The 25,212-nt window shown below is 47.9% G+C and overlaps 12 protein-coding genes across 12 annotated transcripts; 7 read left to right on the top strand and 5 right to left on the bottom strand.

Moving 5' to 3' along the window:
• Positions 1 to 214: 214 nt before the first annotated feature.
• Positions 215 to 1,171, top strand: P175DRAFT_0557612 (uncharacterized protein; the record flags this gene model as incomplete). The annotated part of the gene is made up of 1 exon (XM_040900785.1): positions 215 to 1,171. One exon carries the CDS (start codon positions 215 to 217, stop codon positions 1,169 to 1,171), a length of 957 nt encoding a protein of 318 aa, XP_040752317.1.
• Positions 1,172 to 1,257: 86 nt separating this feature from the next.
• On the bottom strand, positions 1,258 to 2,955 carry rpn8 (proteasome regulatory particle lid subunit RPN8). The gene is made up of 3 exons (XM_040897196.1): positions 2,438 to 2,955; positions 2,107 to 2,378; positions 1,258 to 2,046 (listed from the first exon to the last, which is right to left on the bottom strand). Exons 1-3 carry the CDS (start codon positions 2,619 to 2,621, stop codon positions 1,432 to 1,434), a joined length of 1,071 nt encoding a protein of 356 aa, XP_040752316.1. The 5' UTR covers positions 2,622 to 2,955; the 3' UTR covers positions 1,258 to 1,431.
• Positions 2,956 to 3,229: 274 nt separating this feature from the next.
• adk1 (adenylate kinase ADK1) lies at positions 3,230 to 4,755 on the top strand. The gene is made up of 4 exons (XM_040900784.1): positions 3,230 to 3,463; positions 3,559 to 3,611; positions 3,684 to 3,838; positions 3,895 to 4,755. The coding sequence occupies exons 1-4, from the start codon at positions 3,304 to 3,306 to the stop codon at positions 4,304 to 4,306; spliced, it is 780 nt and encodes a 259-aa protein (XP_040752315.1). The 5' UTR covers positions 3,230 to 3,303; the 3' UTR covers positions 4,307 to 4,755.
• P175DRAFT_0532286 (Gfo/Idh/MocA family protein) lies at positions 4,726 to 6,138 on the bottom strand (the record flags this gene model as incomplete). Its single annotated transcript, XM_040899952.1, has 4 exons — positions 4,726 to 5,300; positions 5,410 to 5,946; positions 6,002 to 6,022; positions 6,105 to 6,138. 4 exons carry the CDS (start codon positions 6,136 to 6,138, stop codon positions 4,726 to 4,728), a joined length of 1,167 nt encoding a protein of 388 aa, XP_040752314.1.
• A 415-nt stretch (positions 6,139 to 6,553) lies between these two features.
• Positions 6,554 to 8,838, bottom strand: P175DRAFT_0501552 (putative mRNA cleavage factor complex component Pcf11). Its single transcript, XM_040897195.1, has 4 exons — positions 8,181 to 8,838; positions 7,422 to 8,131; positions 7,174 to 7,369; positions 6,554 to 7,114 (listed from the first exon to the last, which is right to left on the bottom strand). The coding sequence occupies exons 1-4, from the start codon at positions 8,514 to 8,516 to the stop codon at positions 6,632 to 6,634; spliced, it is 1,725 nt and encodes a 574-aa protein (XP_040752313.1). The 5' UTR covers positions 8,517 to 8,838; the 3' UTR covers positions 6,554 to 6,631.
• Positions 8,839 to 9,820: 982 nt separating this feature from the next.
• On the top strand, positions 9,821 to 10,259 carry P175DRAFT_0532284 (uncharacterized protein; the record flags this gene model as incomplete). Its single annotated transcript, XM_040899951.1, has 4 exons — positions 9,821 to 9,952; positions 10,008 to 10,035; positions 10,093 to 10,102; positions 10,154 to 10,259. 4 exons carry the CDS (start codon positions 9,821 to 9,823, stop codon positions 10,257 to 10,259), a joined length of 276 nt encoding a protein of 91 aa, XP_040752312.1.
• A 690-nt stretch (positions 10,260 to 10,949) lies between these two features.
• Positions 10,950 to 13,965, top strand: P175DRAFT_0509430 (putative microtubule binding protein HOOK3; the record flags this gene model as incomplete). The annotated part of the gene is made up of 5 exons (XM_040898425.1): positions 10,950 to 12,574; positions 12,638 to 12,750; positions 12,811 to 13,196; positions 13,490 to 13,609; positions 13,771 to 13,965. The coding sequence occupies 5 exons, from the start codon at positions 10,950 to 10,952 to the stop codon at positions 13,963 to 13,965; spliced, it is 2,439 nt and encodes an 812-aa protein (XP_040752311.1).
• Positions 13,966 to 14,485: 520 nt separating this feature from the next.
• On the bottom strand, positions 14,486 to 15,858 carry hem13 (coproporphyrinogen oxidase; the record flags this gene model as incomplete). Its single annotated transcript, XM_040898424.1, has 2 exons — positions 14,486 to 15,592; positions 15,646 to 15,858. The coding sequence occupies 2 exons, from the start codon at positions 15,856 to 15,858 to the stop codon at positions 14,486 to 14,488; spliced, it is 1,320 nt and encodes a 439-aa protein (XP_040752310.1).
• A 955-nt stretch (positions 15,859 to 16,813) lies between these two features.
• On the top strand, positions 16,814 to 17,359 carry P175DRAFT_0493231 (autophagy-related protein 8; the record flags this gene model as incomplete). Its single annotated transcript, XM_040895950.1, has 3 exons — positions 16,814 to 16,903; positions 17,034 to 17,266; positions 17,326 to 17,359. The coding sequence occupies 3 exons, from the start codon at positions 16,814 to 16,816 to the stop codon at positions 17,357 to 17,359; spliced, it is 357 nt and encodes a 118-aa protein (XP_040752309.1).
• Positions 17,360 to 17,983: 624 nt separating this feature from the next.
• Positions 17,984 to 19,622, top strand: P175DRAFT_0501547 (putative mitochondrial GTP/GDP transporter Ggc1). The gene is made up of 7 exons (XM_040897194.1): positions 17,984 to 18,234; positions 18,301 to 18,338; positions 18,410 to 18,451; positions 18,513 to 18,626; positions 18,685 to 18,818; positions 18,878 to 19,055; positions 19,108 to 19,622. Exons 1-7 carry the CDS (start codon positions 18,147 to 18,149, stop codon positions 19,441 to 19,443), a joined length of 930 nt encoding a protein of 309 aa, XP_040752308.1. The 5' UTR covers positions 17,984 to 18,146; the 3' UTR covers positions 19,444 to 19,622.
• Positions 19,623 to 19,702: 80 nt separating this feature from the next.
• On the top strand, positions 19,703 to 20,212 carry P175DRAFT_0501546 (uncharacterized protein). The gene has a single exon (XM_040897193.1). The coding sequence runs from the start codon at positions 19,895 to 19,897 to the stop codon at positions 20,117 to 20,119; it is 225 nt and encodes a 74-aa protein (XP_040752307.1). The 5' UTR covers positions 19,703 to 19,894; the 3' UTR covers positions 20,120 to 20,212.
• A 1,935-nt stretch (positions 20,213 to 22,147) lies between these two features.
• On the bottom strand, positions 22,148 to 23,719 carry P175DRAFT_0509424 (uncharacterized protein; the record flags this gene model as incomplete). Its single annotated transcript, XM_040898423.1, has 4 exons — positions 22,148 to 22,644; positions 22,672 to 23,233; positions 23,281 to 23,478; positions 23,510 to 23,719. The coding sequence occupies 4 exons, from the start codon at positions 23,717 to 23,719 to the stop codon at positions 22,148 to 22,150; spliced, it is 1,467 nt and encodes a 488-aa protein (XP_040752306.1).
• Positions 23,720 to 25,212: the final 1,493 nt, after the last annotated feature.

Here is a 25,212-nt window from a genome sequence, read left to right as displayed (position 1 = left end):
TAACTAACTACCCCAGGGCCCATAGTTACCTAACTAGTTAGTTAAATAGTTCGTTTAATATCGTGCTTTCAACTTGATAATATTATATTAACTAGTTAATTAATATCCAACATTAATAATCAGGGTATGCTTTAACTAACTACTCTACACTACGATTTAAAGAGATGATCGACTGGTAGCAATGCTCAGCCAGCCAGTCTAAGAAGCAGCAGCCATGGATCCAAGTCCAACAACATCCCCACTTGAATTCGTAAACAGCCTTATTGCCCAACTTGCACAATATACATCTACATCCCCCCCCCCAGAACCAACGCCAGAGCTTCCTCGTCAAAACACCCCATCTCAACACCCCGCATCGGCTTTCCCGTCCTCGCAGCTACCGCGGCTGAAACCGCTCATGATCACGCTGCACTGTCTCTTTCCGAACGAGTTCCTGCTTGCCCTGGATATTCTGGATAGAGGGCTCGTGAGCATCTGTGCCGTTGACGGGGGTCCATCTGGACCTGTATATCCAGGAGAGCAAAACGAAGAAGAAAAAGAAGAAGAAGAAGAAGATGTCGACATCTTCTTCGTTTCTTCGGCTTCAACAGGACCAGGACCTCCGACTTCTTCGTCACAGGTGCATTCTGCTTTTCATCGAGATGGGCAGCAGCAGCAGCAGCAGCAGCAGCAGCAAGACGCAAAGAAATGGCGGGGAAAAGGCTACGAAGTCCGGCTTCACGCGTGGAATTGTACCTGTGCTTTGTTTACAATTGCTGCATTTCGAGATCTGGGACCGCAGGTTGATGATGACCAGCTAGCTGCGCAAGAGGAAGAAGAAGGAAAGGAAAAAGAACAATCTGGTGCTGAGATCCAAGGATCTGTAACTACCGCTAGTTCTATTACTGGTATTTGTTCTAGCGATGATGAAAACAACAACAATAACAACAACAACAGCAATTGTGATGATGATGAAAACAACAAGATATACTCGTTTGGTGGGACTCTAACTGCACATGCAACAAACCCTGCATCCACCCCCCCCGTTTGCAAACATATTCTTGCTTGCTTGTTAGTTGCGCTTTGTCCAGGCCTCGGACCTACAAATTCTACAAGAGCCTATCGAGGTGGGAGGTTTGTTAGTGTATCAACGGAGGAATTGGGCGCGTTGTGTGCTGGTTGGGGTGGGTGATTTGTTTTTATTATCTTACTTGATTTTTACTACAATATATTGTGCTTTTCCTACAATTATGCCTAGGGATGTGTGTGTATGTGTGGGTGGGTGGACGGGAGAACTTATTCAGGATCTACAGATGCTAGGTGCAGTGGGTTGACAAGTCGATGCTCCCCGAAGAGACAAACTAGCAGTGAAGAGAATAATAAACCACATGAAATTATATAGTACATTTCAATGCGGGCTTGGTCTAATATCGTATCACATTGAGTGCATGCTTATTGTCCCTTTTTCTTGCTCTTCTCCTTTGACCCTTCGTCCTCCTTCTGCTCGCCGTTCGTGGCTCCGTTAGCCTTCTTTGCGCCCTCCTTCTCGTTCTTCGCCGCGTTCGCCTCCTGCTCCCGCTTCTGCTCTGTCTCCTCCTGCTGCTGACGGTTCTGGATCTTGTTCTCGATCAGATCGTGGAACGCCGTAATTGCGCGAACCAAACTGCTGATGTAGATTGCCATTAATTGGTCGTTGGTCTTTATGCTCATCGCGCGCGCCAACTCGCTGTTCTCTGTGGGTTGTTCCGAGGCACCGCCAATGCGGGGTGTCGCCGCTGGTGTCGAGAGGTTAGGAAGCAGGTTGAAGACATCCTGGAGGTTACCGAGAATAGTGTGGTTGACAGGTAGCTCGTGGTCGAGGACTTTCTGGAGATATTGGCCGATGTCGCGTAGACGGAGATGCAGGCCCTGCAAGGACTGCAGCTGTGAGGTGATGCGGGTCGAAAGGGTGCCGACGGCGACATCCCTGATGTCTCGGAGGAGGTGCTCCACACCGATTTCCTCTGCTTCTTCTGCTTCGATTATCGAGGGGGTATGCACGAAGGTTCGGGAGGTCGTGGTGCCGTCCTAAGCCTGATATGAGTATTCTCAATGAGCAGTGTGGCCGTTATTAAGTGGAGTGCTTACGTCTTTGATCTCGTCAACCGCAAAATAAGCATCAGTAGGCACGCCAACCTCCTTCGGTTGGACATCCACGATAACCAGCAGGGGATTTGGGGTATATCGCTTGAATAGTTCGTTGATTTCGAGATCGGAGGCTCGCAGTTTGGGACCCGAGTGGTACCATCCGACCAGCTTTTCGCGAGCGTTAATCTTCTTGAACATGTCCCGCATCGACTCGACGAAGTTGTGATCTAAGAACCACACCGACGGATCCTTCTCATCTTCCTCAAATGGGACTGTAGCAGATTAGCCTAGACCGGAAATAACCAAGGCTGACAGCGCGAGGGGGACGTACCGGCAAAACTGTTTGATACTCTAACGGTCTGTCCTGAGTTTTCTCCTAGCAGCACACCAACAACACGCTTTCGAGTTCCTTTGGCGGAACGTCCATAGTGATCTGCGACGGAGAGAAGTACCAATGGAGCAACCGTGACGGTGCGCTGGACAAGGGAAAGGGTGTCCGCCGTGGTGGCAGGCATGGCGGAGAGCTCAACGAGGAAGCGAAGCAGTGACTAAAGGGGGGAGAAAAATAATCAAATGAGAAGGGATATGATGAGGGAGATGGCTGAGGAGAAGGGAGGATGAAGCGGAGAAGGAGACTAGGGAGATGGAGAGGATGACGATGGGAGGAGGAAGCTGTTGTTGGTCTCTGGACCTGATCTGATGGACGATGGATCACTGGAGCTCAAGCCACGGGATGTGGCTGACCACACTAGCCACAGTCGTGCCCGGGATGCCTGAGGCGTAAAAGGACACAACCGGCGGAAAATCATCGATAGGGTAAAATAACAGGAATAATCTCATTGGAGCTGGAATACCCAGTTTATCGATAGTTTATTCTAGTATATCTGTACATGCCTTGAAATTCCGAAGCAAAACACCTTGAAGAATCCGGACTTTCTCGTGTCAACTCCCGAGCAAGAAACCAAGCCTCGGAGCAACGGGGACAGTCCTCCGCTCTCGGTGGCTCCTCTGTCGCTCTTTTCACCCCAGCATGCAGTTCCGTCCTTCCTTTCCATTTCCCCGTCTTTTTGCGCCTTCATTCACCGAGTTTCCTCTCCCGCTCTCTCCTCTTCTCTCAACATCACTTCCTGATCTGTTTCCTGGAGAAGTTCTTGTATAGAGTCTTTTTTCTCTTCTTTTCCCTCTCTTTCCTTTACAATGGCTCCTATCACAGACGAGACGATCTCTGGCCTCAAGGCCACGATTGGAAAGCTCGAAGCTCGCATTGAGGATTTGGAAGGTCGTCTCAGCAGTGGGTCGAAGCCCAAGTCCGTCGCGGAGCACATGCGCCTGATTCTTATGGGTCCTCCTGGTGCTGGTATGTTTTATTTCGGGGTAGATGGATTGATTGATCTATACAGCCTATACCTTCTGCCAGACCCGGAATTTGCAACAATAGCTGACTCAATCTAGGCAAGGGTACTCAGGCACCTAAGATTAAGGAGAAGTTCTGCGTGTGCCATTTGGTAAGCTTCCCATGGCAAGATGACTTAGCTCAGTAGCTGACTTTTTTTTTTTTTTCTTTCTTCCCCTTATAGGCCACCGGTGACATGCTGCGATCCCAGGTCGCCAAGAAGACCGAGCTTGGAAGAGAGGCCAAGAAGATCATGGACCAGGGTGGTCTGGTCAGCGATGAGATCATGGTCAACATGATCAAGAGCGAGTTGGAGAACAACGCAGAGTGCAAGAACGGGTGCGTCCCTTCCTCTTAAGGTAGACCGGATAAAGCTAATGTGTTGGGTTGGACAGTTTCATTCTCGATGGTTTCCCTCGCACCGTTGCTCAGGCTGAGCGTCTTGACGACATGCTTGACGCCCGTAAACAGAAGCTCCAGCACGCTATCGAACTCCAGATCGATGATGCCCTCCTGGTTGCCCGTATCACCGGTCGTCTGGTCCATCCCGCCTCCGGCCGTTCCTACCACAAGATCTTCAACCCCCCCAAGGAGGAGATGAAGGACGACATTACCGGCGAGCCTCTCATTCAGCGCTCTGACGACAACGCCGATACCTTGAAGAAGCGTCTGGGTACATACCACGCCCAGACCGCCCCTGTCTGTGAATACTACAAGAAGACCGGTATTTGGAAGGGTATCGATGCCAGCCAGGAGCCTGGCCAGGTGTGGAAGAGCCTTCTCGGTGTCTTCGACAAGAAGTACTAAGATTATTTTTTCTCTGTCGGCGGCGACTATTCGTGAACGCGGTGATGTAGAAATGATATGCATCATGTAATGACTTTTGCCTCTTGTTTGGCTGGGGGAAAGGTACAGAAAATTAGCGGCACGAGTGGAAAATACTCAGGGGAATAATGAGTTTGGGTTTCTTCTTCTTCTTATTTTTTTTTTTTTACTCTTTCCCTTTGTTGGTCTGCAGAGGGAACGATATTGTTAGGGTGGGGGATAGACCATGTCTTTCGGATGTCAGTCAGTATATAGACAGCTTTTCCGCGAGACTTGAAAGCTATGTACAATAGTAGGTCGTTTCTTCGGAATGAAATGAAAAAAAGAATCCATGTTTCACTATTGACTTACTACCTGAAAGTAGCTAGATCCTAATTCAGTTGTTTCCAGGGACAACTTGGTTACAACTCGGCAGGATACACTGTAGACTCAATCCTCTCCGGATAAACCAACCCATTTTGCTTCCTCGCCTCATCCATCACTTCCATCATCACAATACTCTCTTCCCAAGGCAACCCCTCACTCTCCAACTTCCCATCCCTCAAGCACCGCGCCACTTCATCCGCCTCCCAGTACATCCCCCTTCCATCCGTGGGGAAGGTAAGCTTCACTTCTTTGATCTCACCTTCGCCCTTCTTAGGAATGACCCGGTAGACCTCCGGCCGGAACGCAGGCCCATCAACCTGGATCTCACCCTTTGTGCCCTGGATCCGGATTGCGGGGCGTGCCGCGTTAGTCTGGTCCGGGTCCGTCGAGACACGGAGATTCGTCATGGCAACGGCATGGGATTCGCCTGGTTTAGAAGAGTTGGAGGGTGTGCTGGTCGGGAAGCTGAGGAGGATGGTGGTTGCTTCGTCGGTGCCAGTGACGTGGTAGGGGGTCATATGGGCGGAGATCCGCGAGGGAGGTTTTCGTTGCTCGCGGGGAAGGGTGTGGTAGAGGGTTTGGAAGACCCAGGTTAGAGAGTAGATGCCGACTATAGTAATGATAATTATTATCATGATATATTAAGTATCGATCGTACGAAAAGAAAGGAAGGAAGGAAGGAAGGAAGGAAGGAAGAAGAAAAAAAAAAAGCAACATACGATCTAACAAAGCTCCTCCTGCCAGATCCTTATTCACCATACGATGTTCCGTTTTAAACGTCGTCTCGACATCAAATCCCAAGCTTGTGTCCGCTGTAACACGAAGCACTTCGCCAATGGCGCCCTTGGAGATCAACTCTCTAACTTGCACCGAGAGCGGGAAGTAGCGCGTCCACACGGCCTCCATAAGGAAGAGGTTCTTCTTCCCCGCGGTTTCGCAGAGGATGCGAGTCTGTGCGGCGTTCACGGTAAATGCCTTCTCGCAGAGGACATTTTTTCCTGCTTCCAGGCAGAGCATGACGTTCTGGAAGTGGTGCGAGTGCGGGGTTGCGACGTAGACAACATCGACGTTGGGGTCTGCTACGAGTTCTGCGTAGGACGCGTACGCCTTGCATGCTGGATCTGCGGGGATGCCTGTGTCGGCGATGAATTTCTCTGCGCGGGATGCAGATGTTGATGATGCTACCGCAACGACGCTGTGAGAGACGTCGGAGGCATCGCGAAGGTTAGGGTCGCGAAGGAGATCGCGCACGAAAACTGGAGAATGTTAGTTTATTGCTATTCTCTGGTAGAGGAGACGTGAGGATCTTACCGTCAGCGATCCAGCCAGTAGCTGTATTTTAGTTGAAGTTCCCTGGTTAGCTTGAGGATTGTTATGATGGAGAGCGAGGGAAGAGGGGTAATTAATTTCATACCCATAATACCCCACCGAACATTGTATGGAGCCATGGTGAAGTGAAGAATGTATGTATGTGTATGTGACTAAAGGGGGTTATAAAAGATGATAAGAATGCAAGGATGAAATGGCAAGAATCAGAAGGGACAGATTAAGGTAATATTTATATTCAATCAACAGTTGACAGTATATAAGGATTCTTCTTCCTTTCCTATCACGGAGTTATGCCGTGCGGGTCGTGTTCCATTTTCCGATGTGGTGCCTGTGACAGTTACAGGTAGAGAACAAAAGGATGACAGTTAAACCGAGATGATTTATTTGTTTCAGATTTGATAATTATGCAGCCTGCATGGTTCTATCTCTATATACAGCGCACCAATTGTTGGGTGCGACTAAATCAACATCAACACCGTGTAGTGAGGGACTGGGGCGTCCCATGCAAAACAGCCGCCGTTTAAATGCACATATCCGGAGTCGGGAAAATAGGGAATATCAGTCAGTCGGGTGTACGCTGACAGGAAGCAATACTATATCCAAGACTTCCTGTTACATTGTCTCGGACTTGATCCGCACGTTCTGTCCAGGCGAGTCAGTTCCCTGAAGGATGATTAGCGTGAATACACTCCTAGGAAAGAGGTGTGTTTGAGATCTAACGCTCACCTCAGCTTTGCGCTTGCCTAGCACTGAATCTGGGGTTCCTGTGCGTCCAGAAGGCGTGTCCCGACGAGCAGATCCTGAGCCGTCTTTAGTCACCTCCGCATAGCAGCTGGCGTGGTATACACGGCTGCCGACTTTCACGGCGTCTTGCCAGATCCAGTCTTGGACGTCCTCTGACCACGTAGACTCGAATTTCTCCTGACAAATCGGACACGGGGTGTTCCTCAATGTAGCGTCATTGGGCGCACGAATCCATTGTTTGGTAGGCCCTTTCTTTGCTGGACCAGCCTCGTTTCCACCAGCGTTCTCGCCGGAAGCCTCTGCATCCGTGATTATTTGATCATCTCCTATCTCGCGGGATTTTATCCAGTCCTATCTCTCGTGTGAGTCATACAAAACGCGAACCTACAGGACACAAAGCTACTACTTACCCGTTCGTCGACGTACCAACTGCGATTCTGAGCTCGCTTGGCAGAATCTGCCATCCGTTGGTTTGTGCGGAAATGCCAATCCAGATGGCGGGCTTTCTTCTCTTTTCCTTCCTCTGTGGTAAAGAACCGGCGACCACATGTACCGCAACGATTCGACCTCGCTTCGTAAAGACTAGCAATTAACATGCTACGTGGTCTACGAGCCTTAATTAGATAGTGAATAGAATGCCTACAAGGTGTAAACTTACATTTTAATTGACGCCGTATTCATTTGCACGTTGATTTGTACATCTGAAGCCGTTACTGCCTGTGGCGTTGGTACGGGTGGTGTGTACCGTACTTGGCCTGGGACAATGAAAGGAAATGCAGAGGCAAGGTTGGGGGAGGGGGCAGAAGCAGCTGGGGGAGCTGACGCAGCAGGTAAAAGGCCCTTTGCCCTGAGAGCGGCAATAAGTGAATTCTCCGGTGCTGATGTAGGAGCCATCTGGGGAGTGCCAGTGGCCACCGAAATTTGGGACAAGATGGGAGGGACTTGCGGTGGTGGTGTTGGTTGTTGTCGTGCAGCTGTGGCTTTGATCAGCTCCGCAAGAGTTCCTGGATTAAGAAGCTGCTGGAGAGGCTGAGAGAACGAATGCGCAGCGGGTGGAGTGGCTATTGACGGGGTTGATGTGACTGGGGGATGAGACGGGGCTGGTTGAGGTATGGATATGATAGGCTTGGGAGCAAGTGCCGACACCTGGTCGCGGACAAGCTTCAGTTGCTCTTGAGTGAGCTCCTGGCGTTGCATGATACCCTGAAGATCCAAAAGCGCCTTTAATCGTTGTTGCACGGACGGATCTAAAGGGTTATTGCCGAAATCGTTTCGAGCAGAAGTAATTAACGCTTCTATATCCCTATTAAGAGCAGAGAGATCGACTTCCTGAGGCGTTGGAGTCGACCGAACGGGAATTGACTCGCCCTTTCTCTATTAGTAACGAACCATGTCAACTAAAGTGATCCAATCTTACTGTTGAATATCCATTATTATGTCCATTTCTATGGTTTTGTGGAGGATATCGGGCTGCGTTCTGAGGCGGAGTAGGGGTGCTGGTCCAGCCAGGTGGAGTCCCAACTCTGCCACGGTTGTAAATATCTTGCTGGCCCCTAGCCTGCTGCTGCTGTAGAGCCGCAGTTCTCGCCTTGATCAGGGCATTTTCAATCCCGCGGGTGATATCGGGTGGGAAAACAGGCCTCGTGTCCAGTGACCCAGGAACCGGCTCCTTCCAAGTCTTGAGCATCTCATCCAGCTTCCGACGAGTTTGCGAGTCGACTAAAGTGTAGGCATTCATGAAGGTCTGATACATGTTCCGGCCTAGAAACAGAGTGTAGGGAGTCCCTACGTTCTTCACAATAGAATCGACTACATACAAAGCAGGCAGCTTCTGAAGGGGGGGTGTCTACCACGCAAAGATTAGAACTGTCCATCGAATCCAACTACAGCAGCCATCGTGAAACAACAAACGAATGAATCTGGGAGAATATCACCTACTGTTCGAATATGGTTCTCTAGTACTCGAGAGATGGCCATCGCATGTTCCGTATTCTCCTTGGCGATGACGGTCAGATTGCTGATTTGAAACCTGTCATTTGTAGTTAGATCTTCCAAGGAATTCTTGTAGTCTTCGGCGACTTCATCAGAGGCAAGTCCAGACGACATGATGATGGCAGATACAAAGAAGGTTGGAGGGAGAAGGAGAGGGCTTTGGGGATGAGGTCAAAGGAGTCCGAAGACAGACCACGAGAGTGTGTTCTGTAGCTTTTCCCTTCTTTTCTTTTGTTTCTTCTTCTTCTTCTTCTTCTTTTCTTCTTCTCTCCTTGTCTCTTGTTTTTCTCTTTCAATTTTTTCCTTTCTTTTTTTTCTCTCTCTCTCCTCTTCAGATTTAATGGATATAATGGGTTCTTATTGTCCCGTCCTTTGTTTCCCAGTAATAACACTCTCCTGGAATCAAGAGATGGAAAGAGGTGTCCAAACTTGTAAAATGCTTGCTAGCTATCTTGGTCCAACCTGAGAAAACAACTAGAGGACGCAGACGCCAATCCTGCACCAGTATCTGAAGTAAAAGGAAAACAAAAAGAACCCGCGGAAACCCTCCAATCCCAAGTATGTCAAGCTACCGCATGAGATATTCCGTTCTGATTGACCCTTTCAGAAGACAACAACTAGCAAAGGAACCCCAACGGTACGAGGAAGGTGAGGATATACCGGTCGTTGAGGAGGGAGGGGACTACGACACGTGTGGCGATTGAGGGTAACGCAGCAACAGCAGACAGGATCTAATGAAATCAAAGAAGTATAATCAACGGAATGAAAGAATGAAAGAGAAGGATGAGAGACCGATGGATGAGATTGAGATGGGGTGAGGATGAACAAGACGAGGAAAGCAAAGTGGGAGGAAGTCGAAAGATGGAAGAAGGGAAATCAGCGAGAGCGTGACCTGAGCTGAGTCATCATAGTTGGTATGCCGTCATCTGCAGCCACCGTCGAATGTAACCTGGAGTCTGGCGTGATTCTATTCCCCTTGCTATGCACCGAACAGCCTTATTATAAATAAATAGCTACTCAACTGTTATATACTACTCACTGCTGCACTTTTCCCACCTTGTCATCATGAAGCTCTTGTATACTGCACTTTTCCTTGGCCTTCTGCCGCAGGTTATCGCCAACTCCATTTTGGTCACTTATCCCAAGAATACTCCGGACTCAGTCATCGAAGAGGCGAAGGAGTCTATCAGAAAGGCTGTATGTTGTCTGGGCGGATGCTATAAAATGTCCAGTGCTGATGTTGCTGATATAGGGCGGAGTAATCACCCATGAATACTCTTGTAAGTGTTCCAATTTATTCTCCCAGTTAGTGTCTTAACTAATAGTTTCTCTTCCAGTGGTTATCAAGTAAGCGTTTGACTTAGTTGATTTGAGATTATCCAAAGTTAACCATTACAGGGGATTCTCTGCAAACGCTCCAGACGCGGCAATCCAGCAGATTTCGACACAGTCAGGGATGTACAAACCTATCATTGAGCAGGACTTGCCCGTCTCTATTTCATAAAGTCATTGAGGCAGTGTGTTTCAGTCGGGTCCACTATCCCATTGTACACTTGTTGAGGGTGGCTGTGAAAGCGGGATAAAGACTGGAAATTTGGTTATGGGATCATGAATAATGACAAGAGTTTGGGATTGTTCTGGGATATGAATTTCATTATCAGTGCTGGTGCATGGGATGTCTTATGGGGAATACTGGCCTTTTTTTATTGTGTTTCATACAAGATGGATAATATGCTGCTGTTCTTTGTTAATTGTCAGGATAAATATTGTCATTATAACTGTTACTGGGATAAATAACGGTATATAAGAAATTAAACCACCCCAGTTTATCATATCACAGAAGAAACTGTGTTTAAATTATTGATATTTTTTTATATTTACATTGCATGTGTGAAGAAAGACAAGACCGGATATTCCTTATCCTCGTGGTCCCCGAGAGCCGACAACAACTAGTGGAGAGTATCTTAAAACTAACGCCTGGTAGATAGCATAACATCACTCCCGCTTGGATCGCGAAAATCTACACGCGTCAACGACCCAATCACCCTTATAATCGGCCCTGATCGGTTCCTCAAAGTTGCCGGGGGATGCGGTTGTTTTTCACTTTTCCTACCTTTTCGCCGATCGACTCCTGAACATTCCTGAGATTGAGTGTCTCCCTCCCTGAAACCCCCTCCCCGCCGCGTCGCCCAAGATGGCCTCGGAGCATACCATCACCCAAGCCTTATTGGAATGGATCAATAGTTTCGCTCTGGGCAAGACGATCCGCACGACAGAAGAATTGTCTGACGGAACTATCATCTGGGAGATTTTACAAGACATCGACCCGCAGTATTTCCTGGATGAGATCCCCGAACAAAGCCCGTCTGACCACTGGGGTTCGAAGTGGCAGAATCTAAAACACATACATAAACTTCTAATCAACTATATTCGACAGCAACCTGATGGTTTGCCTTCTGGGCTGGATCCGGAGCCGAACCTCGAGCAGTTTGCGAAAAAGAACTCGGTTAAAGATGCCAACAAACTCCTGAAACTCCTCCTGATCGCCGCCATCCGATCCCCCAACGCGCAAACCTACGTGGAGACCTTACAGACTTTGAGCACGCCCACACAGGAGGGCTTGAAAAATATCTTTGAGGAGGCTCAGAATGGCGAGCTTGAACCTCTGGATGGGGCTGACGAAGCTCATGAGGCCAGGGATACCACCGCGGTTGTTGACCCCGAGCTGAAGTTTGAAGAGCAGATGGGGAATTTGGTAGCGGAAAACCATCGTCTAACCCGGGACAAGGGTGATATGCAGAAGCAGCTGGATGAAATGAATTCCCGCTTGGTGCGCCTCCAGGAGAACAATGAAACCCTACAGAGTCGCCTGGCAACAACAGAGGATCGGTTAATAAGCTTGAAATCCGGAAAGGGTGATATAGGGCCTGGCGCAAAAGGGATCGAATCGAAATATCGCCAACAAGAAGAGGTCATTGCGAACTATGAGGAGAGATTGAACTCAACCCAATCCGAGGTTGATACGTTACGCATGACCGCGGAGTCCCTCCGGGCTAAAGCTGAGCGCGTTCAGAGCCTTCAGGATGACTACGACGTACTTAGAAGGGAAAGAGACCAGCTTTCCCGAAAAGCCAATGCGGCGGAAAAGTATCGCCAAAAGTTGCAGGCCAGCCAGGACTTTGAGAAGGAGAACCAATCCCTCAAGAACCAGATTCAAGATCTCCAGCAGCAGCTCAAGGAAGCTGATTCGCAGCAAAGGTGGACCTCAGAGCACGAGATTGAATTAGAAGAATATAGGCGCATCCTACCTCGGATTGAACAGGAGTGCAGCGAAATACAGAACTTGAAGAAACAGCTTGAATTCAACAACCACGCCCTGACAGAGCGACTACGCAGTGCAGAAGAACAGCACGAGCGGGATGATGCGCTAATCGGTGAGCTGAGGGAGCGAATCCGGGACTATGAAGGTTCTCCGGGTAGTCCGTCTCTTACTCCAGGCAGCACAACACCAAGGCTACAAGGAAATCTACAAAAAGATTTCGAAGCCTTGGGGGTTAAAGAGTCGAACCTGTGCGGCCTATCACCTAACCCCACATTGTCCGACCTTTCACTAACCGGTTACAGAAAATCCGAGGCCGATGATTCAAGAAAGGAAGTGGAATCTTTGAAAGAGCAGCCGAGATCTGTACGGTTCACTCCTCGACACAATACTTTTAATCGCCGATTAGCTGACGAAAACCAGAGTTCCCCTCCAATTGATGGCTTCTCGGAAGCCTTTGCAGAAACATTACGGCTTTCTAAAGCCGGTTCTTCTCAAGGGTATCGTTGCCTGTCTCACTATGAACCCGGTTTAATGCATGAAACTAATGTGTTGGCCTTCAGTGATGAATACTGGAGACTGTATGACCAGTACACATCGACTGTCAAGAAGCTGGCGGAAGTTCAGGACAGCCTCGATGCGAGCAGGAAGACGCTCCAAGATACATTGGCGGACGGTCAGTTCTATTTCTTTAACCGCCCTACAATGAATTATCCATATATTTACGATAGCCCAGTATCCCTCGCCGGCAAGGAGAAGCTCGACTTGATCAGCGAAGTCAAAGAAGCCTGTAGAACTGAAACGGACGATATGCGCACGGACCTACGCGAAGCCACAGACCGGATTTCTGACCTCCAAACTGAACTCAACGCTACTCATACATTGACTGGCATAGTCTGTCATGAGCGGGATGATCTTCGAAAGATGCTTGATCAGAACCAGGCGGAACTGCGTGCGGAAGATCAAGAGGCTGCCGAAGAGATGAAGAGGCTGCTTGCAGAACTTACTGCACAAGACGGCGGCGTTGAGAATGAAGCTTCGCAGAAGTCCGTCGTGGAACTCATAAAACAAGTTGCCCAGCAAATTGAGAACAATCTAGAAAGGCTTGCGAAGCGTGCAGAGGTCAGTGAACAGAAAAAGCCCCAGCTGTGTCACCCCAAAGACAAGCCTTTGCCCCAACTCCAGATGAATCTTGCGGAGCGTTCTTCCAGCGAATCCACTGGGAGCCGATCTGGGACTCCAAGCTCGCATAGCTTAAGCAGAAAGAGTGCGAGGTCTTCTTCCAGCATTTCTTCTCGCTTATCTCTGCTTGGTCGTCGGCTATTCGCTGTCAAATGAACCTTTAACCGCACCTCATCTCTATAAGCTTATGAAAGTTGAGCACTTCAGGACTAACCACCCTCATCTACGTCTAGTACATCCACCAACAAAACGAACACATCAAATTTCTCCAAGACCGAATAAGCCAACTAGAAGAAGAAGCATCTGCTGCAGCTGCCAACAACACAGAGGATAGCATCACCAAAGAGCGAGAGGTGAGCGAGCAATTTGTTTTTAGTGGTCTTGGACCTCATCTTCGTCATTCCCCTCTCATTATCCTCACTATTCTCGTCGCTTCTCCTCAATAACTAGACCTCCCACTCACTCCATCGAACCCATATTATCTCCACGCTAACGACTCTATTTCTTCCTACAGCTCGAGCTTCAAAAGCAAATCGATGCTTTAACCCGTGAGATCGCACTCATGGGCTCCTCATGGTACGAGCTGCAAAGCAAACTCCATAATAACGCCAATGTCACTATTTCCAGGTACCGGTATAGTCCGGCTAGCTTAGCAGATGCCCAGAAGGGCTGGCTAGCTAGACAAAGAAGCGCAGTCGCTGGTCGATAGAAACATCTGTAACTATTAATCTTCGGTTGGGTAGGGGATAGAATATTTTTATGCCTTTTTTTGCATTACTTGTTTTGCTTTTGGTGGTATACATATATATATATATATATATATCCATGATATTAGTACACTCTTTGCATTGTTTTGTTGCAGGTTTCATTTTATCTATTTTGGTCAGCAACAGCAATAAGTGTTTACTAACTACTGGTATTATTAGTATTTTTTTTCTTCTTTTCCTATTGCACAGGTTATACTGTACTATATTATATTACTATATTATATGTGTAACTATAGGAATATACTAAATTATTGCTAATAAATAGTTAACTGGTCAACTTGCTTGCTTACTTTGATTAACTATTGTTTCATATACTATACAACATGCATAAATACACAACCAGTCTACATCTGGAAAAAAGGTATGTTAGTGAATCATGATAAAACAATATTTGATTTACATATATATAGTACATATTCAAGACATTCATGTACCAACTTTTACATGGAATAGATTACAAAATTAAACCCATTGTCTAGGATGCTTCAAAACATCCATCATTTCCTTTTCAGCAGCCTTTTCCTCACCAACAACCTCCTCATCCTCAGGCCCCGCATCAGTGCGAGTTCCCGAGACGGGGTCCATGTATGCCCATGACGCGGTCCGAGGGAGACTCATAAGAATACTCTCGATCCGGGCGTTGGGTGTCCTCAATCCGAAGCTGGTTCCGCGGTCGTAAACCAGGTTGAACTCAACATAGCGGCCACGGCGAAGCTGCTGCCACTCCTTCTGGGCTGGGGTAAAGGGCATATCCTTGCGGCGTTCAATGATGGGGACATAAGAAGGGAGGAAAGACGCGAGGCCGTCTGAGACAAAGGAGAAGAGGGTCTCCTGTGGGTTCTGGGAAGAGGTGGAGGAGGATTCGAGGAAGCTGGCGTCAAGATCATCGAAGAAGATACCACCGATGCCGCGGCATTCACGACGGTGTGGGAGGTAGAAGTACTTGTCGCACCATTGTTTAAATTTGGGGTAGTAGGTTGCGTCGTGGCGGTCACAGGCGTCTTTGATGGTTTGGTGGAAGTGTTTGGCGTCCTCGGGGAAGAGGTAGCAGGGAGTAAGATCTGTGCCACCGCCGAACCACCAGTTTTTGTCGCCGTTAATGGGGTCCTTGGGGTCGGAGGTCTCGAAGTAGCGATAGTTGAGGTGGACTGTGGGGGCCATGGGGTTATGAGGGTGTAGGACGAGAGAAAGGCCTGCAGCAAAGAAGTTTAGGGAGTCTACGTCGGCCCCGACGAAAGACTTGTGGTCTGCACGCATCTTCTCGATGGCGGGGCGGGGAAGGTCTCCGTAAACAATGGAGACGTTGACTCCTGCCTTTTCGAAGACATTGCCGTCCTGGAGGACGCAAGAGATGCCACCTCCTCCATTGGGTCGGGACCAGCTATCAACCTTGAATTGCTTGCCATCTATGCGGCCCAGTTCCTCGATGATCTTCTGTTGGTGTTCTTTAATCAACTTTTCCATTCGCAATCGCATGGGGGAAGTTTCGCTAATGGCGGCTTGTTTCTTGAGGGTTTCGTCGAGCTCCACGATCGACGGGGAGTCGAGTTCGGTGACTTCTCCGGTCATCTAAACCACGCGCTCTTAGACAAGTCTTTAAGTAGAGTAGAGGTTGGGGGTACCATTGAGTATATGAGAGCTCCGATGAATGGAATACCAATGGCTAGTCGTAGATACGGCCGCCACACAGTAAAGGACTCTTTTTCAGAAGCTGGCTGTTCAGAGTAGTATCTGCGAAACTGTCCCTGGACGTTGCGAGGTATGCGACAGGTTCGAGGTGAAAACTGACGGAGGGACCTGCGAAGAGGCATACTATATGCACGAGGTAGAGCCATGATTAAGCGCAACGTGAGCAATTCGCTGATCTGCCGAGAAAATCAGGTGATTCTCGGACAGTGCGAACCGATTCTCGTTTTTTTTTCCCCCCCGACAAAATGGGACCACCTTTGAAGAACAAGCGGCAAGAGAGGTTTCAGGCGAGGTAATTGAAATGTATGGGACCACCAGCGGCGTCAGATATCCGGAAGAAGACCGGAGTGCAATATTGTTTGTGCTGTTTGCATTCTACTAACCTGAGGCAGCGTTTGTCTTGTTTGCATCAGCTAACAACTTATCATGACTCCTTGAATATCAACACGAGCCTCGAGGAAGGCTTAGTCTGCAGGATGAGGCTTAAAGTGAGTCAGATCGAGACGGAAAATAGATAACTATGATAGAACTTTAGTCTCTTCGATTCTAGTCCTGCAGGAACTGGATCACCTCGAGATCTGGAACAGTTCGTTTAGCCGCAGATTAAGTGGAGGCTCCTCCATACTCCATACTCCATAGTCCATGTCCATCTCGTCCCGGAGGCGTAGATGACGAATTGTTATCACCAGACCCTGATCGTCGCTTCCAAACACGAAATCTCGGGCCTCTTGATACCCCAGAAATGACATGAATTCCGTCTATGGATAATGTCTGACTTGGCTGCCTGACTGGACCTCTAGCACATGACCGTGACTCACGTGTGGGCCGTTCACCGCCTCCCTGGACTAGGTACCCTTATCTCGTCACAACCTGCTCCTTAGTAACATGACGCGGGGCTTGTCGCCTTCAACTCTCTCTCCATCTCCCTTTTGTCATCATCATCCTTTCATCTTCTTCCTTACCTCCATCCCGTTTCCATCATCCTCATAGTCCTCTGCATCTATCAGTTAGCCATCTCCTTCACTATTTTATTATATTCCCTCTCTCCACCTGCTTGACCTTGTCTTATCTGCCTTATCCATAACCCCAACTTCTTCAACTATGCGTTCCAAGTTCAAGGACGAACACCCTTTCGAGAAGCGCAAGGCTGAGGCCGAGCGTATTCGCCAGAAGTATGCTGATCGTATTCCGGTATGGTTTCTTCTTCTTTTTTCTTTCTTTCTTTTCATCCTCTTGAGAGGAATATGATCTCTTGACTCCTGGGGCGACCAGAGTCCCGCTCACCGCCTGTTTAGGATGCTAACGGAACCTTTGTTCACAGGTGATCTGCGAGAAGGTCGAGAAGTCAGATATCGCTACCATCGACAAGAAGAAGTACCTGGTACCTGCAGATCTCACGGTCGGACAGTTCATGTACGTTATCCGTAAGCGGATCAAGCTGTCCCCCGAGAAAGCCATCTTCATCTTCGTCGACGAAGTGCTGCCGCCCACGGCTGCTTTGATGAGTAGTATCTACGAAGAGCACAAAGATGAGGACGGTTTCTTGTACATCACGTATGCTCTATACTCTCCCCTATTTCTCCTGCGGATGGATGCTGACTGCTGTGGCCTAGATACTCCGGCGAGAACACATTCGGCGACTGCTAAACCTGAATCACCGTTCCTTTCATCAATATAATCGTCCGCACCGTCAAGACGTCTCGTTCTGCAAGGATCTTGCATCGGATCCGAGTTCCAAGCTCGATCGATCCCGGGACGAGGCCAAGGGCAGGTTAGACCTTGCGGTGAATTCATGTACGGCAGGCGTTATACTAGGAGTTATGTATTTTGCTACGTGAGCTTTCTTTTTGGCGAACTTCTTTCGTATTCTGATGAGTGAAATGGCATTACTTTCGATGAATTTTGTTTTGTGTTGTACTGGTTGGGAGAGCGGGCTGTGGCATCGCCTGTAGATGAGCTGCCCTGAGCAAACATGTGGCTTAGATGAGGGTTTTTGATATGTAGTATCAACATATATTAGGATCTTAGAACTACATAAGTACAGAATCTACACATTCATCCGGATTCCAAGTCCGAGCTCCGACCAGGAATTACCTAATCAGGCACTCCGAAAAGTCCCCGGGATGCGGCGCCCAAACAGGACTAGCGCTCTGCCAAAATCTTTTGATTGGAGACTGCGATCTCGCTCTCTCTTTCTTACATCTCTTCCTCGGCCGGTGTCTGGAACTTGCGTCTTTTTTCCCTTCGTTGTTGCTGCGATATTTATTTGCACCGCTTTGGGCGTGGATCTATCTCTGTTTTCTTCTTCGGTCATTTCCCTTTCCTCTCCTCCTTTATATTGCCTCCGTTTCTCTGCGAGAAGAAGAAATTTTGAATCGTACGACCTTTTTTTTTTTTCTTGGTTCACCCAACGCGATAAGAAAGAAAATTCAAAATGTCTCCCGCTCTTGGTCATGCCAGTGCTGGCCCAGCGTCCAAGGATGTTAAGAGAGAATCCGCGACTGCTCGTCTCTTGGGTTCAGGTATGCTTTTGTTTTGATTCTGGGAGGGATCTCTCCCCTCGTGCGACTATGACTAACAGGTACCAGGAACCGCCGGTATTGCGGAGCTCCTTGTTTTCCACCCCGTACGAACTATCCAATTCCATTATCTCTAGGGCCTCTACCGTTGTTGAAGTTATACTAACTGGGCTTCAAGGTTGATACCACCGCGAAGCGCTTGATGAGCAACCAGACCCGGGTAAGTCCCGCAGTTGGGCATATGGGAGAGGAGCCGTTGGACTGATAGTATTTTCTGCTAGATCACATCCGCTGCCGGCTTCAACCAGGTCGTTTTCAAGGAGTACGCCAATGCAACCGTCGGACGCAAGTTTACCTCTCTCTTCCCTGGTCTGGGATACGCTGCGGGCTACAAGGTAGGTGCAGGACAGGAGCAGTAGCCGCACCATGCCATTGGCTAACAAATACCTCAAGGTTCTCCAACGTATCTACAAGTATGGTGGTCAGCCATTTGCTCGTGACTACCTGGCCCTGCACTACGGTACCGAGTTTGACAATGCTTTTGGAAAGGGTACCGGAAAGGCTATCATGCACGCGACAGCAGGAAGGTTCGTATCTCGGGCGGAACGGCGGAACTTTCGGACTTTATGCTGACTACATGGATAAGTTTGATTGGTATCGGAGAAATCGTCCTGCTTCCTCTGGATGTGCTGAAGATCAAGCGTCAGACCAACCCCGAGGCCTTCCGGGGCCGTGGGCTGTTCAAGATTATCTCCGATGAGGGTATGGGACTGTATCGTGGCGCTGGCTGGACTGCGGCTCGTAACGCCCCTGGATCTTTTGCTGTATGTTTGACATGACCTGTTGTTGCCTGGGGCAGATACTAATTATCACAAGCTCTTCGGTGGATCTGCTTTCGCCAAGGAATACATCTACGACCTGACGGACTACAACACCGCCTCCTGGTCCCAGAACTTCGTGGCCTCCGTCTGCGGTGCCAGCGCGTCGCTGATTGTGTCGGCTCCTCTTGATGTGATCAAGACCCGTATCCAGAACCGCAACTTTGAGAACCCCGAGTCGGGCTTCCGCATTGTCTCCAACATGATGAAGAACGAGGGTTTCGCCAGCTTCTTCAAGGGCCTGACGCCCAAGCTGCTGATGACTGGCCCCAAGCTTGTTTTCAGCTTCTGGCTGGCTCAGACGTTGATTCCTGCCTTTGGCCAGGTTGTGTAAGGCAAATCAAAAACCAAAATATGCGAAAACAACGGTATATGATATATGGATTTAATAGCCTTTTTTCTTCTTTGTATTTGATAGACAGATTTTATCTCTCCTTATGGGCGGGATCTTTAGGTTTGGGTGAATCAACATTTAATCTCTACTCATTTTTCTAGAAGCCATGTATATTATTAGTCAGACGAGGCGGTGGAAGCCTTTTTAAAATTCTACCAAGTGATCTTATTCCAAACACCTTACATCCATCAGTACCTACAAATATAAGTCCAATTTAATTCCCCACCTCTATCCAATCGTATAATTCTACCATATTCAAGACCCAAAAGAAATATCGAAAGATTGAAAGATGGCTGTCTACCTAATATCCAAGTAAGTGTGATATCCCATCTCATCTCATCCCCAATCACGCTTTGTCTCCAAGCCACACTGTATATTGTTAAATAAATCGATGAACCATTCTAATCAAACCCCTTCCCCCCCTTTCTTTAAATCCAGAATCGCGGACCCCCTGTTCGCATTGACCATTGGGGCATCTGCAGCTCTGCTTCGAATCCGGCGCGACCAGCAGGAGAGGTTCCCTGAGCGGGCCGGCGAGATCACGGTGGGAAGTGTTTTGGTTCAGGCGGGTGGGAGGTTGAAGAGGTGGTGGGATGGAGATTTTCAGACTCTTTGATTAGTTTTGTTTTTCTTTTTCTAGTTATTTCTTTGGTTGTTAAGGGTTGGTTTGATCTGCTTGTATCCGTACATACTTACATATATTTATAAGGTATAACTATATATATATATGCACTCACTAGGTACTACATACAGTAGATGGCAGTGCCCAAGTCTACCTAGGTACTATCTACTAGTTAGTACTAGTAGTTGGTAACTAGATGATAGTACTAACCTTGGTCAGGATATATATTTACCTAGGTAACAGAACTGGAATACACTGTGCTCAATTTTTTTTGCGTCTCATCTTGACAGACACTCTTCCCTACTGATCCCAACCCAAATTTGCTAATAGTGATGTTGTATTAATGCGAGGAAGAAAAATATTCTAAGCAAGTTCTAGGAACAACTTCCACAGCAGAGGTAGGTATCCCCCCCCCCCCGGTTATTGAGCCGCGCTCTCCAAGGATTGCTGAGAGCTCTGGGGCCTCCAGATGTACCTTATACTTAGCAGAACACTCGCCAATTACCTTGAGATTAATTAAAATGGTCTTGTGTGATTTCCGGTAATATAAAATATTATAAGGACCGCAGTCTCCAACCCATATACTAATTTCATGGAAGATAGTAATAGCCTTCCCTAATTTCTCTCTATATAATCTTAATTTCCATATGGTGTATTTCTGGCAGGACTACTATAAGTAGCTCCCCTTTAACCCAAAGACAAAATAAGTATATAGCCACGGGAGAGGGCGGAGGAGCAGGTGACCTGCCCATACGCAATAAGCGCAGCAAAGAAAGGATAGCCAGGGGCAAATGCTATCCCCACCTTTAATTGATCAAAATCAAACAGTTCGTGATATTGCGGGTCATTAGAAGCAATGGCACAAATACCTAGCAGGCATTCTCTAACTGAGGGTTGCTGTGCATCCCGTAGAATGTAGAATCGGATTAGAGAGCTCGAAACGATATGTACATAATCGGCTACCCTCCGTACAAACATGGTGGCATTATACATAGATCGATAGGACCCCGGTCCCGTGTTTAACCTCGTTGTTGCTCCTCATATGCGAGACAAGTTGACCTACAAACACGGAAATGTCAGCGATGCAATTAAGCCTTTTTGTTGGTTATGTACACACTTACCGACGTGATTTTCAAGATTTGACCCGACTAAACATCGATGATGTAACAGGATAGCGCTCTAGCTCGAACGTCCAGAAAGGTTTCCAACTCGAGAACAGAGATGCAATGCAGCTTACTGCGTGATGGCTGTTGCGTGCTCAAGCCGTTCAAGACAATAACATGAGGTATGGTCCTTGGTGACTGCCTAACCGATTGTATATCGCCAAATGTGGTGGTTGCAAACAGGGTCGCAAACGTTACGGAAACCTCTCGTTTTCCCGTACATCGGTCTGTTAGGTCGAAGAGACGCAATGCTGCTTCTACCGCTTGAAAAAAATGGTTCCCACGGGATGCATCAAGTTTGCTGAGAGGCGTTCTGGGGAAACAGATAGACTCTGTGACTGCTACCCCTCCTCGTGAGTTCAGACGCTTCAGGCGGATCTTGAATCCGGATCCAGAACCAGAGACAAAAGGTCACTTAGCACGGTCGTCGAGGACGTAAAGAGGAGATACTCCAAGAGAGGGTCGGTTTTTTTTTTTTTTAATTTCCCAGAGTAGTGCTGTGGAGGTGAGGAGAGGAGGTCAATTCAACATTGAAGTAGCTATTAAATACTGGCAGAGTAGGAGAGGAGATTAATAGCGAACTCGACTCTTATTCCTCTTGAGAACCTACATATTCTGGGGTGGTTAACTACTAGTAGTTACATCGTATATTAAAATAAACCTGATTCTCTACTACTTTATGGAATGGAAGTTGGCCAATATCTGTGCCCACCTACTGAACATAACCAGGAGGCATTCGCTTTCACTGGTTGACAGCCTAAATCCATAGACATGGAATCAGCACATTTAAGTATTTTCTCAAACGCCATCTATTTCCCCCTTATACGATGCCTTGGTTAAAAAAAAAAAAAAAAGAAGACTACGTGGTGCGAGATGACTTTTCCCGATCAGCTGGCCCAACTGATTGATTTCCATGGGACAATACTCTCTTCCTTGATGTGGGTAGCTGAGCCAGCTCATCCGTAGATGTGTCCGAATCCTGGAAGTCGGTTCCAGCAGCATAGGGCAACAAGTGCGGCAGCGTCGGTGCAATAGCATTCGCCGTTGAGATGAGGTGATCGCGATGTTCTTTAGCCCAGTCTCGAGCATTTCGAAAAGCTTGCACACCTTGACGAAAGGTCTCGCAGGTATCCTTCAATGAGTATGACCTCAACAGGGTCATCTGATAATCTGTTTCTCTCGCTGGGTGTGCAGACTTCAAGGGATGCACGGTATACAGTTGAAGATGGCCGCAGTGGTAAAGCGAAGTGATGGTATAAGCATTGTTATCATACGTTGCTTCCCTACCGAATCCTTGAAGAGTATGCATTGCACGGGCACCAACGGCCCCGTTATACAAGGCTTGCCGCTCACCCACTGCATGAGACCCATCTGGCCCTTTACCCTCACAGAAGAAGTTGGGTGCTATGGGGAGATGTTCTTGAGTTGAAGGAATAATAGAAGAGCTGAGTAGTTGGCGAATCTTCTTGTCGCAGTCTGCTACAAGAGATCCATCATAAAAGTCCGGTTTTGCCGAAACAACCCCATCAGCCAGCGGCTCCAAATTTCCAAAAAGTTTATCTTCTCCAAATGGAATGTCTGCCGAACCTCGAACAATTGGGAAAACATTGCTCATCACAGTCTTCTCACTCCTGGCGTCATGGTTTCTTTGTACAAAATCGTCGAAGATTTCGTCGTCAAACTGGGAGATTGATTCCCTTCGCCTCTCCAGCCTGTTTGTAATAACATCCAGATTCTTCGGTCGCCGATCACGATGTCCGGGATATCCGACAGGATAAATCCCAACATCAATAAGTGCTTGTTCAAAGTTGGCGTCATACGCCGATGAGTGTTTTTCAGATGCTGTGCGTAGCGAAGAATGTGGTGTATAAGCCTGTTTTGGTGGTCCATTTGATTGGCGATAACCTGACCTCGATCGTCCTCTTCGCGCCAGAGGGTGTTGATACTAGAGATATGTTAGAGAGGCATAACTCATCATTAGGGAGACATTACCCCAATCAGTTCGCGAAGATCAGGTCCTCCGAGTCTGGAGAAGCGTTTCAGGCGAGCTAGTTCATCTCGAGAGGACGGGCTGGATAAGGGTTGGGTTGTCAGTTTGGGAGAGGGACTGGAATTTGATGATCGTCTGTTAAGCTCATCTAGTGCGCGTTTTGTGAGCTGGATCCTCGAGAGCTGAACCCAAAATGTTGTCTGATAAGGAGGTGCGGGTTTGAGACCCAACTGTGATTGCTTGCGTGGCTGCGAAATCTGTTCCTCTGAAAAGGAGGCTTCCGTGGAAGTCCGTTTCTTCCCAAGGTGCAATGGCATTCGCAGTTGTTATGAGATGGTCGCGATGTTCTTTAGCCCAGTCTCGAGCTTTTCGAAAAGCCTGCAAACCTCGACGAAAGGTCTCGCAGGTATCCTTCATGACTATGGCCTCAGCAGGGTCCATTGAGGGGGAAGTGAGACTCTCCAGGCTAAAGGCGTGATGGAAAATGAGTTACTAGGATGTTGACCTTGTTTTGGGCCCCACCATTTGACTAGGAGGGCAGGGGCTTGGATGGCACGTCAGTAATCAAAAATCCGTGCGTAGGCGACCACCTGCTTGTGATTGAGGAGAGCTGGAATATTAGTAGCAGAACATGTCTTAAAAAAAGGGAATGAACTTGATTAAAATATTTGTGTAAGAATTGGAAGACTGTACTAGAGAGTTCTAGTGACTCAAGTCTACTGGGCTTCACGTACAGGCTGGTTCGTGATAGTTGAGGTGCAAGGGACGACGAGGAATAAGGCCTGGCCTCCTAATTAACTATTGATGCCCCAGGCATAAGTATTGGGTTGTTGTCAGAATTAGACTATCTCTAATTAGGAAAGGTGTGCTAGTTGCCTGGGAAGTTGCAAAGATAGCGGCAATCATCAAATGCTGTATACATTAGCAAATGGCCAATTTCGGACATCAACACCTCGTAAACGGTCAAAAGTTTTACCTGCCAATGATCTGATTGTATAAGGTTCACCATTCCGCTCAGAGCAGCTCTGCACCATCACGTCAAGAAAGCTCCTTGCAGGATATCCTCTTGAATAGCGCTTCTGCCAAGCACCATGGCCCAAAATGAGCTCGCAGCACGAGGGAGATTTCACCAACATTTGATTGACTGTACATTTACCTATCTTGATCTGTTCACACGCTGGTAGTGAAATATAAAGGCTAGGAAAAGAGATGAATGGATTAAATAAAATAGGTAGTTAACTGGTGTGGGTTATATAGATCAAAAATAAAGTTGTGGGGGTCAGTGTTAGAAAAGTGGGGTAACCCAATCATACCAAGCATACGGAGTACTCGGTGTACTTACCACTCTGTATCTAAAGGATAAACACAACGCGTTTTTAATAGCAAGGCTTGCTGACTAGTTCCCTGAGTTAACTAACCTTTCTAGATTTATTTATGAAACTCAACTAAATAGGCAGTCAAAGACCCAGAATGCTGGCTTGAAACGCCGCCCAGTATTGGTCCCTAGTCCAGTCAACCAGTTTCTGAAGGGATATGTTGGAGTGCTGGATTCAGCGAATACAAACAGCACTGCCATTAAGCGAATAGCGACACGTGACTACTCTGTGTATTTAGGCCACCGTTTTCTTCCAGATCTCCATGCTTCTTCCAAGCATCTCCATCTCTCCATCTCCATCTATCTCCTAGTTAGACCTGATGCAATTCATTTTGGTCGACTTTCTACTGTCATAATTTGACAAACCTCTCATCAGGTTCTTTGGAAGGATCCCAAAGCCACCATCGATCTTCTCCAATTCCGCGGTCAAAGCATCAAGTAATCTCTCGGTTTCGTGTCACTGCGGAGGTTCGCCCTCAGAAATCCGGTATCCTCTGGTCGGGAGTCTCGCGTGCGGTTGGTCTGGTTCCTGCGGCGCGTTGGCGGCATGTTTGACAGT

This window comes from Aspergillus ochraceoroseus, assembly GCF_002846915.1.
Source record: "Aspergillus ochraceoroseus IBT 24754 chromosome Unknown P175scaffold_4, whole genome shotgun sequence".
In the NCBI taxonomy this organism is placed as follows: Eukaryota; Fungi; Ascomycota; class Eurotiomycetes; order Eurotiales; family Aspergillaceae; genus Aspergillus; species Aspergillus ochraceoroseus.
The sequence above is the reverse complement of the archived record's forward strand: the minus strand, read 5'-3'. Positions and strand labels throughout refer to the sequence as shown.